Raw genomic sequence first — 18,077 nt, 5'->3', positions numbered from 1 at the left:
TTTGAAGAGGTCAGAGACACTAGAAGAAAAAGAAAATACGAGAGAATAAATCTCCTGATTTCAGTTTGGAGGACCACCCATGAAACAAGACAGACCTTACCGTGCAGCAATTGCCAATCAAGTATATACCAGTACATATATGCAGGGTGCTACATAAGCACTTGCCCGATTGCCAGAGGGCAAGTGAAAATCAAAGTCTTGGAAGTGTTTTGAAACAATGAGGAAAAAATGCTTGCCCAAATTGGGCAAAAGAAGTGTTGAAGCCACCTCTTTTTCATTTTTCCCTCTTCAAATCCATGAAGTCATCTGCACAGAAACCCACGGATGATGCTGTTTTAATACTGATGCAATGCACTTCATTCAATTTCACGTTTCAAACACTTACATGAAGAAGCCCAAATCGAAACCAAGTTTGTTGCGCCAACATGCGCTATTTATTAAAATGATTGTGTTTCATCAAGTCCTTATGACTTACAAGTGATTATTCTGATGATATTCTTTTTAATTGATATTACATCTTTGGACTTTCTTTTCGGGCAAGTAAAATTCATATTCAGGCAAGTGTACAGCAACAATTTGAAATGCTGCTTGCCCGATCAGGCAAGTGGTAAAAAAAAAAGGTTATATGTAGCACCCTGCATACATGATTGAAAGCGTCCATCCGTATCAAATTTGCTTATGACATATAAAAATCTGCTGTCTTTGGCACTTCCGCCTCCACTTCCCCCTTCACATTCACTACTGTCTTCCCGCGAGCACTGCGGGTCTCGACATTGGCAAACGCGGCGGGCATGTCCTCAAATGGGAACACCCTCTCCACGGTGGGTTTGATCAGTCCCTCCTCGGCTAGCTTTGCCACCTCTGACAGCGCGTACGTGTTCGGCGTAGCGAAGGACCACCTGTATTTCCCACCGTAGTTGTTTGCCTGCCTGGCCTTGCTGAACAGGGCCCAGCTGGCAGAGAGACTCCCTCGGAGTGCTCCTTGCTCATCTATCATTCTCAAGAAAGGGGTGATGAGTGTGATGTAGTGTGAGCGCTTACCAAGGCTCGGCATGGCATAAGACTCTGTGTCGCCGCCGACTGTGTCGAAGATCAAGTCAAAGGGTCCTAGTCTTTGAAGCTCCGATGCAGGGTTTTTGTTGTAGTCAACCATGTTGTCTGGATTAAAGGTGGCCACAAAGTCCATGGCAGCCGCGCTGCAAGTAGTGGTGACATGACAACCCCAGGCTTTCATTAGCTGGATTGCAAACGTGCCCACACCACCAGAGCCGCCCAGAATCAGAACCCGCTTGTCCGGGGCAGTCTCAGGCCGGAATTTTGCAACAGCATAGATGCCACTCCACGTTGTGATGGCTACATATGGGATAGATGCTGCCTCAGTGTGTGAGAGATTCTTTGGCTTTGGCGACAGTGCGTTGCTGTTCACAAGAGCATACTTGGCATGTGCACCTTGGTCCGGTCCAGCTATGGCAGCCCATACTTCTTCTCCAACTTCAAAATTTTTGACCCCCTGGCCCTTATCGACGATGACACCCGAGCAATCACGTCCTAGGGTTAGCGGCAGTTCGTCTCCCGCGGTAGTTACACCGCGTGCACGGTTCATGAGGGCTGCTCCGTACCCTCCCCGCATGCGGATGTCCAGTGGGTTGATGCTTGTTGCATAAACTTCAATCAAGACTTGGTTCGGTTTTTTGATGATTGGTACTGGTGTCTCAACAAGTTTCACACTGTCTGGTCCACCATAGCTTTCAACTTGCCATGCTAGCATTTTTCTTGCAGAGTTGGTTGAAGTTGAAAGGGCGCGAAGTCCATCATGGAGAAATAATGGTGACAAATTTGCCTTCGAAAATTGCCTCATCACGTTCGTCCCAGAAAAAACGATACATCTTCCTATAATATGATTCATTGTGATTTGCCTGGCCCTGCCTGTTGAAATTCACAATGAAGATTATACCCAACTGGTGGAGCTCTAGCGACCGTAGTACTGTATCTCTTGTCGTCTTCTATAGATAAGAATGCCACTGTTTCTCTCGCTCGTGCATGCAGCAGCGGAGGCGCTATTCTCTCTACTCTAGCAGCTAGTGTAGTTACGTACTGGCTACTGTACTAGCTGTGTGTAGTCTGCTACCGCGTGTGTGTCTGACAGAGACGCAGAATACCTGAACACTGGGCCGACAGCTTCGGCGATTGGTCATCTGGCAAGTCCGTTCAATAACGAAGGTTGCGACACACTCGATGAGAGGCGAGGTCGTGCATGCAGACTTAATATTTCCGCCTGAATTTTTGATGAAAAATGTAGGAAGGTTGTTTATCTTTCTAGAGATATACTGGGAAACCAAAATGCGTATTGCTACGGGTAGATTACCTACCGATTACTGGAGAATTAGGCAGAAGTCACCACAGGTAACAGCGGCTAGCTCGGTAGGCTGCGAGTACGAGCTATATGTGTGCGTACTGTACGTACGTACGTACTGTACGTACCCACAGAACCCACAGAGTTCTGTGTATGTTCAGAGAGTTCTCCCCGGCTGCGAGAGAATCGAAAGGATGCACGCACGCACAGTTATTGCACGTGCACGCATGTAGAGCCAAGTGCATGATGGGAAGGTTCCTTCGTGACGTCATGAGGTCAAAGTGGGAGTGTGCTCGCGAATACACGTCCAACTTTGGCGTTGGTGAAGCGCTGACCGCTGCTGTACTGCTACGCGTATGATGATTACACACAAGAACGAATATCTCGCTCAGAGCTAGCTATACTAGCTAGCTATACGGTATTGCAGCACAACATCAATGGTGTATGAAAGTTTCGAGACCTGCGTTTGACATTTTGTTTTTCAGAAGTCATGGTTTGGGAGAGAATGGAAGGCTAATCTATCGATTGAGGCATCATTTAACGTTTCAGAGAATTGATATTTTCTTCGTATGCTAGATTACCCAGAATAAAAGCTACCATGATGGACGTGGACTTAGATCAAGATTTGATGTCGAAATTCAGCAGTATGGGGACGACGGATCGTGATGTTTTGATCAACGAATTTCAAAAACTGTCCGGAAATAATATCAATCCGGCAACATGTGCATTCTTTCTAGACATGAATAATTGGTGAGTATGAACCTATGTGACAAAACGAAGGAATGATGATAGACCTTTGAACTGTTGGTCGTACATTCTGTGTGTAAACATGAACTGCAATGTTCGAAAGTTTGTAGTAGATACGCGATACGAGCGATTTAAATGCCCGACCCCGGGCCCCGTGGCCTTGCGCCCGCCCGGACGTACCCTTGTCGTGCGTTTGTGTGTAAAATACATGTATGTCGCATTACATTGCACTCGTGTAGAAGTAAATTTACCACTGCACTGCCACTGGTCTGCTTGGCCTGTAGACTGTAGTCACTGTTGTACATCCCCTAGTCTACTTAATTTACATGTATTTTCACCATAGTAGATCTAAAAGAGACTATTGCTATAAGTATGTAAAATAGAACTTGGGGACTACATTGTACCTCGCGCCTCGATCCTTGTTGATCGGATATTACAACGCAATGGCCTTAAAATTTACGGATCCGGGCTAACTCGGCCCACAGGACAACTCGTCCCACCCGTCGAAGGTGGGCCGAGTTGTCCCACCCGTTGGTATCGATAGTGATCGTGAGCGCTTGTCTGTGTTTGAGTTTATTTTGTCTTTATGACGTCTTTTCTAACCGTAATTTTTATGGAATTGTGTTCAGTGGTTTCTTTAAAGGTCCAGTTTACCTTTGCCTTTGGGAGCAGTGATTTCAAAAATTTTCAAGATATCATATTTGATGCATATGTGTAGGTCTGTTGTATCATAAAACATCCTACCATATGAAATATTTGCAATAAAACCTAAAATATAAGGAGATATCAGGGTTTTTCTCAATAAACCGTAACTGTATACGGTTTAGTCTGGAAAATTTTTTATTATAACTATTGTTCACATTTTGTGTATTTAACAACACTTAACATCGATTATACGGATTCAAACTTTGACAGTGGTTGTTTCTATCCCTAACTCACATTTTAGAACTATTTTATAGCACTAATGCTTTCATCTGCAAATGGTAAATTATGCCTTTAAATAATATTTTCCAACTTTTGGGGGATACAACGACGTAAAAATGAAATTTCAGACGTTTTTATCGCGGTTTGCGATCCCCATAGGCGCACGTTCATTTCTGCGCGGTGGGCTAACTCGGCCCACTAAGTTTTAGTTACGTTTTGTAAAAAAATCTCTGTTAAACTATCAATTTTATCATGTACATTGTATGAAGGTGTATTCAGGGTACCTTCAACTAATTTCATCTTCGAGGGAGTTTAAGTTTGCGCAAGTTTGGTGAAATGTTTGATATTTGTTCGCATGATTTCATCTTTGCCGTATCCGCACCGCACTGGTCTCGCCACTGCAGCACGCTCACACACACAGTGGCAGAGCTGAGCTAGCAGCGCCATGCCCACTCGGCGAGGCAAACGGCAGAGAGAGCAGCCGGCCACTCCGTAAAAGTCGATACGGATACGGGCGGGTGGTTGAAATTGGAGGAAAAGGCGTCATTGCTGCACTTCCCAATTTTCTCGCGTGAGTAATTTCCTATAAAATGTGTTGGAATTCAATTCACATTTTATGAATGCACACTATTCACTGATAATGAAGTGTGATTACTCTAAAATGATGTTTTTATCACATATGTTTTGTAATTTATAGTACAGCACTAGAGACTTTTTTCTCATTAAAGATATCAAATTTGTGTACTTATATGTACATCAGTGTAGATATGCACACACTAGTTCTATGTAAATGTATGTATTCGGAAAAAAAAAAAAAACAAATACTGGTGTGCAATTCACATGAAGTCAGTGTTTCAAATCAAATCTAATTTGACAAACACATTCATCACGCATAAGAAAAGAGTGGGTTGATGGAAGAGAGAAAGAGAGACGGGGAAAGGAAGCAGAAATATTGGCAGTATATAGGTGATTATAGAGCCAGACGATGAAGAATCATAACAAAATACAGAACTTTACAATTCAGTTGTGGAAAGAAAGCTTTGTACAGTGATGATACTTGGTAATGTGATAATTGAAAATGAAAGTATTATTTCAAGTCAAATGAGAATGTTCTGTTATTCAAGAAAAAAAATAGAGAGAAAATAATAGATATTAAAATTACCACAAAAAAACAACAACAAACAAACATACTTGATATGCTCACAGTGATATTATTCAAAATTTGCTGCGATCTTGCAGTCTTGGAAAGAGCAGTATATTGTAATCAAGGGCAGGGCAACAGTCGAAAGTAGATGCAATGGCCACAAAACAACAGATTCTTTTGTGAAGGAAGATGAGAGATTATGATATGCATGACCTTGCCAATGCCTACCAGTCCATGTTGCATTTTTTTTTTTGTGACCCCGCATGACTGCAAATCATGTAACACTTTGAGTACCGTTGAGAAGGAAGACCATTTGAAAAGCTATTCATCTTTGCTGCTTGTTAATTTAAAAAAAAATAAAATAAAAAAGTGTGCATGAATTCAACAGTATGAGTGCAGGACAAGCAAGGATTTGAGAATTTTAAAATCAGCCTTAATTTGTACAAATAAATAGAAATTTAAAAGATTAACACATATAAACAATAATAGGGCTAAGGCATGAAAAAAATTAAGATATGAAGTCCAAGTTTGGTCCAATAGATCATCACAGTATACATAGCATAGCAAGAGGGAGAGAGATATACTGTATACATATAAAAATAAGACTACAAAAAAGAAAAAGAAAAAGAACTTGACAGTTGGCCATTATCGTGCAGGTACAGGTGGCAGAGGATTTTTCTCTTGAATTAGGGTAAGGATTCCCATGGCAAAAATGTCAATGTCATCAAACAAAAACAACTCCTTTTTATTTTTGAAAGTACACAAAAAGGTATAATTATGAACAAGGCCAATCTAGCAAGCACTACATTTCTTTACCGGTTTCATGATATCAACCATTCAACCAAACCATTCATATCTACAGGTCAAATAACTGACCACTGGATATCAAACAATTTATTAGTTAATGCCCAGACCCACCCCTTTGACTTTTGCTTGTCTTTATAGAGAAAAAAAAGTAACATCTATTGGACAGAGATAACTTGTAAATAATATAAAATCAGCAACAACAAAAAAAAAACACCCAACAACAACAAACAAAAACAAACTATTTAACAGTTAACTGAGCTGGGTAGAGCTTAGTTTTGTGAATTATCAACCTACAAAATCAAATGCATATGACCTTCATGTAGTTCACATCGAATGATCTGCTGCATAATTTGATTTCATATGATATAGAAAAGTGGGAAGGAGTTTGTTTTTACTGAGAAAAAAAAAGTAACATTTTTTGGACAGAAATTACTTGACTGGAACGCAGATCTATTATATAAAATCAGCAACAACAACAACAAAAAACAACTAACAGTTAAACTGAGCTGGGTAGAGCTTAGGAATAGTTTTGTGAATTATTAACCTACAAAATCAAATGCATATGACCTTCATGTAGTTCACATCGAACGAACTGCTACATAAATTGATTTCACATAATATAGAAAAGTTGGAAGTGCAGCAAAAAATTTCAACTACCGTACTATACGGAGTGGCCGGCTGCTCTCTCTGCCGCTCGCCACTCGCCGAGTGGGCATGGCGTTGCTAGCTCAGCTCTGCCACTGTGTGTGTGAGCGAGCTGCAGTGGCGAGACCAGTGGGGTGCGGATACGGCAAAGATGAAATCATGCGAACAAATATCAAACATTTCACCAAACGTGCGCAAAATTAAACTCCCTCGAAGATGAAATTAGTTGAAGGTAACATGAATACACCTTCATACATGATAAAATTGATAGTTTAACGGAGATTTTTTGACAAAATGTAACTAAAACTTAGTGGGCCGAGTTAGCCCACCGCGCAGAAATGAACGTGCGCCTATGGGGATCGCAAACCGCGATAAAAACGTCTGAAATTTCATTTTTACGTCGTTGTATCCCCCCAAAGTTGGAATATATTATTTAAAGAAACCACTGAACACAATTCCATAAAAATTACGGTTAGAAAAGACGTCATAAAGACAAAATAAACTCAAACACAAACAAGCGCTCACGATCACTACCGATACCAACGGGTGGGACAACTCGGCCCACCTTCGACGGGTGGGACGAGATGTCCCGTGGGCCGAGTTAGCCCGACCCCAAAATTTACCATCCCTATGTCTATGAATGATTCTATGAAGGCGTAACCACAGACGTCAGACTACAGAGAGTGTAAATTTAAGTGTACCTTCATTGAACAAGCAAGGTGGTTGTGTTTTTGCCTGCATTGCCGTTGCATGGTTTGTTTGTTTGTGTGCAAATTAACCCTAAAAAATTATGAACGGAGTTGGAATTTTTGGATGAAACTTGCAGGAAAAGTTAATGCTAGATAACCTAGGACTATTGTCTCAAGGAACAGATGAAAATTTTGATAGTGGTCCAAGAATTTTTAGGAATTTTTGGAAGGATTTATCTTATGTCTTTAACGTTAACGTTAGGCAAATAGGGTCAATGAACTTGAATGATGGAAGTCAAAGCTGCGTGTATATCTACAATTTGTAGAGTACACTGTAACTAGTGCAGCTAAAACCATTTCAAAAAGCTATTGCAAAGTAACTTAAATTGCGAAAATGCAAAATTGCATTGTCTCCTGGAAGGTTTATTTATGGAGACAGGAAGAGTATAGACCTAGCAAACATAAACAGGTTTGCATACCCGCTGTAAAGCGCGTCTTCTGCTTGGCGAGGCACCGTGTAGCTGGAAGCTGATGACTTAACAATAGGCTTTAATAGGAAATTGGGCAATTTTCAGCATGCATGTACATTGAATAGTGAGTAGGCATCACTATGCACTGGGCTCTCTGGAAGAAGTGGTGGAAATCCGCTGATTTTGGCAGAAGTCTGTGCACTCAGAGTGCTTTTCTAGTTGTAATTCAATCAAACATGCCTTAAGTCAGAAAAAGGCTTAGATCCAGGCTGCTGTACAGGATGTACAATGTACCTTTGTAGATCTGTAAAATGTACACAGACATTTGTACATGTTGTACTTGTATGTGTTTGATGAGAACTGACCTACTGTACAAACATAAATTATACATTATATATCAATATATGTATATATACCAATTTATTACTATCTACACATGGTGTACGTACAGTGTACGTACGGTACAACTGTACATGTACATGTACACAAACAGAACTCTTATAAAATGCTTTTAATACACTGTGAGCTTTATGATAGCTACGTGTTCAAAACTCCTTCATTGAATCTGCAAAGCTAAAGCTGAAAGGATGTTTTGGATACACAATACAGACAGATTAGGATCATAGATCATTGTGTGTACACCACAGTGTATGTGTTTTGTCTGTTTGTTTATAAACCAGCCAATCTATTGTGACATTGTACATTATACAACTGTATATGTACAATTGTATGCAGGTCTGTAGCCTCACACCGCTTTCCAGTCCAGACTTTGGACTCTTGTGCATGCGGTTATGACAGACAAATATCAACAAGAGATCAAAGTCTGAGCTCCATGTTTGAAGGCATCACCAAAAAAAAAGATTATTTTTGTTTTCTATCAGATGCCAACCCATCCACTGTCAGAGAATATCTGTCATTGATAGATATTTCCTTTTCAAAGAGATGAGAACAGTTTAGAAACGTATTCATGTCAGGGACATACAGGTATGTTACAGTGTTTGTTGGTTCTGTTTGCAATGGAGCTATTGCGAATAGAATGTGAATATTACAATGTAATATACAGTATGCCTTCTGAGCTGAACAGGAAAGGTTATGATAAACATTCACGTCTGCAACATTATTCTGTATTGATGGTCAACTAAGCATTCCATTGTAAACATGAAATATTTGCAGTGTGGAAATTGTCGCAGATTGAGCACTCATGAGACTAATGTCAATGACAGAAAAAGAAATAGTTCTGCTGTTGATAGAAAAAAAGTACAAGAATAACATCATCCTCCAGTTATAAAGAAAAGCGAAGTCTGTTGAAATTGACCTAGCATGAAAATGATTTATGCAAAAGTTTCATATTTTTGGGTGCACCAGTATTGGGGGTGTTTTTTGCTGAGTACCAATTCTGGTCATAATGTGCAGTGTCTTAGGCAGATGTCTTCTCCTTCACTTTCACACCTGCAGGAATCTACAAGCTGCCATAGGATCATACTATGACATCGAGGCTAACATGCCGATCCAGAAACTGCCCTCCATGACCTTTGTGCAGGATGTCACCATAGGCGAAGGAGAGTCAGTACCACCCTGTACAGAGTTCACCAAGACCTGGAGAGTCAGAAATCCAAGTAAGGTTCACAGCTTCTCAAGCGCTGCATATTATTAAAACCCCAAATTTGATACAAAGCATTGGCTATTATCTTCAAATTTTGTGCAGAAAAATTTGCATAGGGATGTCTTCTGTCTATTTTTAGCATGTTTTATTTATATGCATTTTATTGGCCTTTTTTTTTTCTTCTCCTTCTCCCATCATCTTTGTGTGAAAGGAGCTTTTCAAGTTTCATACAAGCTTCCTGAGGCTACAGTTTGTAGTTTCAGATGTTTTGATAGCGTTTATAGTTAGCCTTATATTCATGTCTCCCTTTAGCCATCTTCAGGTTTGGATCAGTGGCCTGTGGGGTTTATTCAAGGTCACAAACTATGCTTTCAGTGATGAGGGGCCACAGCTTGTTTGTTCAAATGTTTAATGTCCATACTTGTAGTCTAGCCTTATCCTTATCTTCCTCTGCCAATTGCTAGGTTCAGATCAGTGGCCCATGGGGTCCTGCTTACGCTTCATCCAGGGTCACCAGCTGGGCCCGCTGGATCGGGTGACCACGGAGCAGCTGGAGGGTCACTCCGAGATGGACATCAGTGTCCGGATGCAGAGCCCCTCCCACTGCGGCCTCTACCAGGGTCAGTGGCGGATGTGTACACAGAACGGGACCTTCTTTGGAGGTGAGAAGGGGCATTTAACTCTTCGTGTGTTATGAGTGCCTGTTGGCCTCAGAAAACCCCATGTAGCTTTGTATGCACTCTCCAAAGCCCATGGCTAAAAAGGGTTAAGACGCAGATACCTTTGCATACAGAAAGACCAGTGCATCATCTGTTTTATAGAACAATGGACAATTTTTTGCTAGAAATCCATTGATAATTCTAGTAGCATTTCTGACAATTGCCAACACTTGGCAAATTTACTGGATGCATTTCGTTTTGGCTTGCCATAGATGCAAATCATACATCAGTGATTTCTAGATACAGTGCACTCCCGTTATAACGAACTCGGTTATAACAAAATTCCGGTTCCAAGGAAATAAAAATTCAGGCTGCAACATTATCCGCTCTATGTATTTTTATTGTTTATTTGTTCAGTTATAACAAAACAAAGCTGCCCGTTCCCAGGACTTTGTTGTAATGGGAGTCCACTGTACATGAAAAATTTGCTAGCTGCATGGTTTGCCATCTCTTGCTATTCAAAGAGCACAAACTCTTGCTACTTGTTATTACTGGATGTAGAGCTAGCCACCTCTTCCTAGATGCACAAACACTTGCTAAGTGTGCAAATCCATGGCTACATGTGCGTGTGATGACATGTTTACAGTGTCTATCGCCAGTGATCACAGTGATTATAGAACATGCAAGCAGTAAAAACTGATGCATGGCTCTCGACCAATGAGACCGCAGAATTTCCTCGACCTGTTCTATAAAATTGTTTAATTGATGTGTAGACAGTGCAAGTGTTGCTACATTGTACGCTGTACCTGAAATTATGTTAAAGCATGTCATTTGAATTGCCTTCTCTTCTCACACAATTTCTCTCCCAACGTGCAGAAACGATATGGGTCATCGTAGAGGTGAAAGAAGGTGGCATGTTGGGGCTCACACAGCAGCTTTCACAAATGGGCACGGGCGCAATGGAAACAGAGACTGCGCCCTCTACAGATAGAATGCTGCCCAATCCATTTGGCTCACCGTCAAAAATTGAAGGTAGGTGGACATGTACAGAACTGTTTGTAAAATCATGCATTAAAAAGGGATGGTCAAATAGTGACATCATCTTGAAAGTGTAGAGGAATGGCATATAGCCATCCATTGCTATGAAACCAACTCAAGCATATATCTCAGATCACAGGCATTTTCTCTCCATCAGTCTATCAGATAGAGTCTGAAATGAAATTGTGCCTTTCATATGTCCAGACAAACCCACCTCAGCAGTGAAGTGTTTGCCTTTCAAGACCAATGCTAATTGCCAACAGAAGTTGTACTTCAGTAGATTGTCACTTGCGCCGAAGTAGCCAAGGGAAAATTCACCAATAGTGTTACCTGTTACATACTTGGGGATATACAACATGTATTAAAGGACAAGTTCACCTTCAAATACATGTGGATTGAGTGAATGCAACAATATTAGTAGAACACATCAGTAAAAGTTTGGGGAAATTCCGACAGTCTGTTCAAACGTTATGAATTTTTAAAATATCTGTGCAACCACTGCTGGATGAGAAGACAACTATAGTGTATGATGTCACATGTGTAGAACGATATAAGGAAAATAAAAAGAGAATTTCACAAAACTTTACTTTTAGAATAAAGTGCACATTTCTTCAACTTGTCACTGATGTATGTTATGGGTAGAATTATTCCCCCTGCCTTCTGAAAAGGAGAAGTCGAGTGTTCTTTTGTTAAACGAGAAAAGTGAAAATATGTTGAATTTTCTTTATACTTTCTTTATATCGTTGTACACATGTGACATCACAAGCTATAGTATTCTTCTCATCCAGTCGTGACTGAGCAGAAACTTCAAAAATTCATAACTTTTGGACGGATTGTCCGATTTTCCTACAAACTCTCATTGAATTTTTCTACTAATATTGCCGCATTTACTCAACCCACATGTCTATTACGGTGAACTTGTCCTTTAAATGCACTTCCTGTAAACTATGCCTGTGTTGTTCTCTATGCAGTTTGGTCAGTCCCTTTCCTTATGTGTCGAGATGAAGCAGCACATTCATAATGTCACTTCAGTGTATTTTGCTCTTAGCAAGAGAGAAACCTTTTTGCTGCTCATGTGCAAAGTGGAACTACACTGTATGAGCTGGCTTATCGAGGTGTATACTTCTGTCGGCAGATACCACTCTGAGGGAGGGGAGTCCAGAACACCGGCTATCATTTGGTACCCCTACTCAGTCACAGGGGAATCCGGAACACAACTCTCATCTATCATCACCCGTCAGACCCCCATTGTTTCAGGTGAGTGTTGCCAAAAGAGGAGAGGTCATAGGTCAAACATGAAGGCTGTGCATTATATAACGTGAGAAAGTAGGGATGCTCTATTGCATTACAGTGTAGTTAAAAGAATAACTCTCATAAGGTATGTTCAAGCGCTCTTCTAAAGCACACATGTAACCTTACCATGCCAGAAGTGGACCACTTCTTGATGTGTTCAAAAAGTATACAGTATCATACCATGCTAGAGAGCACTCAAACACAAACTGGTCCAAAAGCGTACCAAGCCAAAAGGTGTTGACATGAGAAGGGTGCGCGTAACACACTACGTCATAGAGAGGCCGCAAGAGAGATTGTCGGCTCCAATTTGTGAATATTTCTGGTTTTACAGTATCCCAAGTAATGTGTATGACCATGTTAAAGTGTATCTGTACTCCAAAAATTTGATTTTTTGATATTGTAGTTCATTGTATTGATTATATCTCTCAGAGAAATCCGAGAATGTGATGTTGCTCCTTTACAGAGATATTAGATTACAAAATCAGTCCCCAATCGCCTAAAATCATAGGTGCCTTGATCTAAGACTAGTTGTCTAGCGTTATCGTTAACATTTAGTTGCATACTGTGATTTGTAAAACAAGGAATGTTCGTGTGCATTTTAATTTCGCGAATTCTGCGAGCGCCAAGATTTGCGCAATTAAAATGCATGCGAAAGTGCTTGTCTACACTATATGCATTGAATGCCAGTGGCAATTCGTGAAAATTTCATGCCGCAAAAAATGCCGTCTGCTCCAATTCGCGAAAATTTCATGCCGCGAATATATCATGTTTTACAGTAGTTCGATAACTTTTTGTACAAACTTTGATGTCCGGTATCACTTTTCCATCTTGCAGACGCATGTATGTGTACGTATGCAGCTGGGTGCTGACAGGCAGTGGCACAGTCCAATCAGCAGCGTGGCAGCATGTGTTGCAATGCAGACGCAGCAGCGACTCGAGAGACCCAATGGGCCGGGCGCGGCTGGGCATCCATGCAATCAGATTCCCGTATGGCCGTACCATACTTGGTTTTGCCACCCTCAAAATTGCAAGGCGCGACACTGCTGGGCGGAGAAAAATTTGTTTACTTTTCGCTTCACTTTTAAATAGTCATTTCTCATACCTCTTTAGGTACAATCTCTTGCTTTTAAAGGACAAGTTCACCTTCATAGACATGTGGATGGAGTAAATGCAATAATATTAATAGAACACATCAGCAAGTGCTTGAGGAAAATCGGACAATCCGTTTAAAAGTTATGAATTTTTGAACTTTCTGCCTCGTCACTGCTGGATGAGAAGACTACTACAGCCTGTGATGTCACATGTGTACAATGATATAAAGAAAGTATTAGGATAATTCAAGATATTTTCACTTTTCTTGCATAATACAAGAACACTTGACTTCCCTCTTTCAGAAGGCATGGAGGAATAATGTTATCCATAATATATGTCAGTGATGAGTTCAGGAAATGTGCGCTTTTTTCAGAAAGTAAAATTTTGTGAAATTCTCTTTATATTTTCATTATATCGTTGTACGCATGCGACATCATAAACTCTAGTAGTCTTCTCATCCAGCAGTGACTGCAAATACTTTAAAATTCGTAACTTTGGAACGGATTGTCCAATTTTCCCCAAACTTTCACTGATGTGTTCTACAAATATTGCTACATTCACTCAATTCACATGTATATGAAGGTGGACTTGTCCTTTAATGCCACTCTATTCTTTCCCCTTACAATTCAAAGTAGAGTAGTTCTTTCAAGTTGTTGTGTGTATCTTTATATCGGTGATTAGTCTGTTTTGCTGCTGTGAAATGAAAGAAGTTTTGATCCTAGTCCTATGATTTTGTGCCATATCATGCACTTTGGTTTGCTATCGGAAAGCATAAATGTAAAAAATTTGGGGTCGTATTGTGACAGAGTGGTGGAATATTAGTCAACGCACCCGATAGGCACCCTTATGATGGTTTTTGTCAACTTTTTCTGTGAGTTTTCGGTCAAAACTTCACCAAACATGTGGGTATGTACAATTAACAGTGCACAAAAGCTATGTGTATAATATACAGTCAAACCTGTCTATAGCGGCCACCCAAGGGAAATGACAAAAGTGGCCACTATAGACAGGTCGGTGGCCATTTTGAATTTAAACACTTGCATTGTATGATATAACATAAAATACCGCATGTTATTCTTTAAAAACAGCAAATAAGTTTGCATAAGGAGCTGTAATATGGGGATTTTTTTTGTACAATTGACTTACTTTTAAATTTTCTCTCAGCGTACTTCTGTTCTTTTGATAGGACTCGGTAGAATTCATGCAATAAATGTAAAAGCTAACATATTCATGGCTTATTTAATGGTTCAGCTAAATTTTTGTGGCCGCTATAGGCAGTTAGATATAATATTCACCACAGGATACAAAATGAATGGCCACTGGCTGCGGTAGGCAGGTGACTGCTATATAAAGGGTCTATAATACAGCAATTTTGTATTGGGGATTTTTCAGTGGCCACTATTAGCAGGTGGCCGCTGAGACAGGTTTGATTGTATGCTTGCTTCACAGTGTTTGCTTTACATGCATTATGTACATGTGCACCATACTATACATGTACTGTAGGCACACAAGGATACAACTACTATTGCATCCGGGCATCGCAAAGGTTCACGTGATATGTGTAGGGGTATCAGGAAGCAGGGCAATACCGATAGTATAGAATAGAAAGTATTCAGTTATGAACGTCTGCAGACAGAGGCAAGCAAATACCAAAGGGCTATGCACGGCTACTATTTTGCGAACCGACTACTAATGCAGCACACGTGGTTGCGCACAGATATCAAAAATGAATATTTCTCAGTTATGGGAGCTTTTCGTAATTAGCAACAACTTTCTGTAGGATACTAAGGACGTGTTTTAACATCTCTGCAATTCGAATTTTAGAGTACAGATACACTTTAAGTATTTCCTGTCTCTACCTAGGAGCTGTATCTCTGTACATCTTTTTTTCCTGTTATCTTCTGTGCAGCACGCTACTCAAGTACATAACTCACCCAGTCCGTCGCACAACGAGTCCAACCCCGGTCTGCCGCCCGTGTTTCATGACTACCAGCTTCCCCCCGCCAGGCCCCACCCCCAGCAGCCACACCTCGACGACCACCAGTCCGCCTTCCCCACCAGCCAATCGACCGCTTCCTTCTCCACGCTGCAGGTCGCCAGTCCCGCCATCGGCCAATCAGAGTACAGCTTTCATAATCTCCGGCCCGGGGCCGGCACGGAAGAAGACACAATGACTGATGATGACTTATAGCATAAATCACATTTTTTTTTCTCTCTCTCTTTTTTTTTTATAGCAACTTTATTGTGTCCTATGACCTATTACCCCCACTGCAAGAGAAAGTCTGTAGTGTTCACTATGACACTCATGAATGGCCCCAAACTTCTATAAATACTGAAGGGCAAATTTTAGTCTATATTCTATCGTATATATTGTTATCATTATGAACGCAAGTTTTGAAAAAGCCAGAGACTGTCAGTGTCCAGGGTCAGTGGCGTTGGGGATGACCACTTGCTGTGTTTAAGAATATCGAAGTTTTCCTGTTTCTGTACTCAACCATCTGACAAATGTTTTGTTTGCCAACAAGTTATTATCATTTTTTTTCCTTTCATTAACTTTGCAATTCAGAGCCTTTGAGTAGCAGACAGGTTTTGTAGGCTCTGGAACTGTGTTTTTTTTTTTTTTAATTATCATTTGTCACCATAGTTTTAAGTCTCCTTGTGGTGGGTATGGTTATGAGTATACTTAGTAAGCAAAAGTTAGTAAGTTGCAATCAAACACATAAACGTGGTGGAAACATCAGCAGATTGAGGAAAATGTAAACACAGTGAAAAACAAGAACAAAAGATGGGCTGGAAAACAAGGGAGGGAAAGGAAGAATAAATGAAGAATGAAAAAAAAAAAAAGAACAATATTTTGTCAGGCAGCCTTTTGAAAAATACAGTGGTGAAACATTTTCTGTGACTGACTACCTGTGGATGGGCTTTATGGTACAAAATCTAGAAAGAGGAAAAATATATTTTTATACATAGGAGCAATTAAGGGAAGGGTAATGCATTGAAGCTGCTGGGGTTTGTATGAGGACTTTTTAAAATGGTGTTTTCCGTTCTCCATAGAGAGATAAATCAATAATGATACTTGTAAGAATGGTTTGCAGCTCTGAGAGCCTACAGTCTGTTCTTGACTTCATGATTATTGTGATTATTATTATTATTATTATTTTTTTTTTTTTAATGAGGAAAAGGTCGGGGAAGGCAGAGGGACCCAGGATGGTGATCATACTTTACTATTTTTTTTTTTTTTTCAGTCAGCCACCTACTGTAAAACAGGAAATATTTGCGGCATGAAATATTCTTAAATTGGAGCTGATGGCCTTTTTCACGGCATGACGACTTCTTTTTTTTTTTTTTGTTTGGGCGAATTGCCACTGGCATTCAATGCATACAATGTAATCAAGAACTTTCGCATGCAATTTAATTTCACGATCTTGACTTTGGCAAAATTTTCGCAATTTTAATGCACACTAACATTTCTGGTTTTAAAGTACAAGTCATCTTTACCTGTGAAATAGAAAGATTGATGGTGCTGCCAAGATTGCCCTCTGCTGCAATTAATATGGGATGTGCTTTGTTGAATCCTGTGATGGGGAGGTGGAAGCTATAATTCTCATGGACTGAAATATCTCCCCATCCAGTGGGCAACCTCAAGCATACCAAAGAGGGGCAAAGATTAACACCATCATCCCAATATTTGCAAACTCCACACGACCTCTGGGATTTATCTCTAAGAAGACCTCTGGTGTCACAATGAGCAAACTCAGACTTTCGGCTCAAATCTGCCTTCATAATAGGGCCACAAATTTATTGAATATCTTGAAAATTCTCTCAATCCCCCAGGTGTCTTCCATGGGCCCAGAAGATAAAGACTCCACTTTCTGTCAGTCTGTGGCTGTCTCTATTAGGACCCTGACCTGTAGACTGTATCGTGTCCATCACTGACCAGTCCTATGGGGCTGTGGGGAAACCCAGGGTCTCATTTTATTCAGAGAAAAAAAAATAAGTAGAAGAGCAATATTTGCTAGAATAACAACTTCTTGTAGCAGCAGCCAGTCAGTTTGTGGGATTCTTGTCATTACCATAACACTTGCCATGGCAGTGCAGCAAGTGTTGCTGCTCATGACGACTTTCTCCGAAACGGAGCCCCAGGTTGGTTCTGTGAAGACTTCCTCTCGTCGTACTGACAATCTCTTGTGACTGCAAGGACTGTGCCCAAATGAATAGGAGTAAATATACATTAGATGTTTATAAGAGAACCACAGAGTGGAAGCAAATAACTTTGGGGGGGGGGGGTGAGGGGGTGAGGGGGTGAGGGGCACAGGAGTTAGGGAATTTAAAAGGAGACACCCTTACCAGTATAACTGACAGATGTACGATGTGCCCCATCATCTCAGATTTATGTATCTGGTTATTCCAAACAGTCAAAAAGAAGCACAAACTACAAATTATGATGATTTGGCTGAAAGATAGGAAATTGCTTTTGTTTGTTCAACAAAAGTATTTGTATATTCACAAATTTCCTTTTCCGAGTTCCACTGGGTGAGAAAGTTTTGGAATCCACACATTTTTAGTTTTTATTAAGCCTGCTGAATATGGTGTTTGAACTTGGCCTCATTGTA

The 18,077-nt window shown here is 40.5% G+C and overlaps 2 protein-coding genes across 2 annotated transcripts; one reads left to right on the top strand and one right to left on the bottom strand.

The window, feature by feature from the left end:
* Window positions 1-586: 586 nt before the first annotated feature.
* On the bottom strand, window positions 587-1,953 carry LOC140235605 (reticulon-4-interacting protein 1, mitochondrial-like). Its single transcript, XM_072315609.1, has one exon. It carries the CDS (start codon window positions 1,904-1,906, stop codon window positions 677-679), a length of 1,230 nt encoding a protein of 409 aa, XP_072171710.1. The 5' UTR covers window positions 1,907-1,953; the 3' UTR covers window positions 587-676.
* An 851-nt stretch (window positions 1,954-2,804) lies between these two features.
* Window positions 2,805-16,481, top strand: LOC140235606 (protein ILRUN-like). The gene is made up of 6 exons (XM_072315610.1): window positions 2,805-3,103; window positions 9,235-9,395; window positions 9,847-10,044; window positions 10,918-11,073; window positions 12,215-12,336; window positions 15,374-16,481. The coding sequence occupies exons 1-6, from the start codon at window positions 2,952-2,954 to the stop codon at window positions 15,653-15,655; spliced, it is 1,071 nt and encodes a 356-aa protein (XP_072171711.1). The 5' UTR covers window positions 2,805-2,951; the 3' UTR covers window positions 15,656-16,481.
* Window positions 16,482-18,077: the final 1,596 nt, after the last annotated feature.

Source organism: Diadema setosum, chromosome 12 (genome assembly GCF_964275005.1).
Source record: "Diadema setosum chromosome 12, eeDiaSeto1, whole genome shotgun sequence".
In the NCBI taxonomy this organism is placed as follows: domain Eukaryota; kingdom Metazoa; phylum Echinodermata; class Echinoidea; order Diadematoida; family Diadematidae; genus Diadema; species Diadema setosum.
The sequence above is the reverse complement of the archived record's forward strand: the minus strand, read 5'-3'. Positions and strand labels throughout refer to the sequence as shown.

Coding starts and splice junctions, on each gene's coding strand:
- LOC140235605 (XM_072315609.1), bottom strand. CDS start 1,906: ATGAATCATATTATAGGAAGATGTATCGTTTTTTCTGGGACGAACGTG.
- LOC140235606 (XM_072315610.1), top strand. CDS start 2,952: ATGATGGACGTGGACTTAGATCAAGATTTGATGTCGAAATTCAGCAGT. Junction 3,104..9,234: donor TTTCTAGACATGAATAATTG/GTGAGTATGAAC, acceptor TCACACCTGCAG/GAATCTACAAGCTGCCATAG. Junction 10,045..10,917: donor GAACGGGACCTTCTTTGGAG/GTGAGAAGGGGC, acceptor CCCAACGTGCAG/AAACGATATGGGTCATCGTA.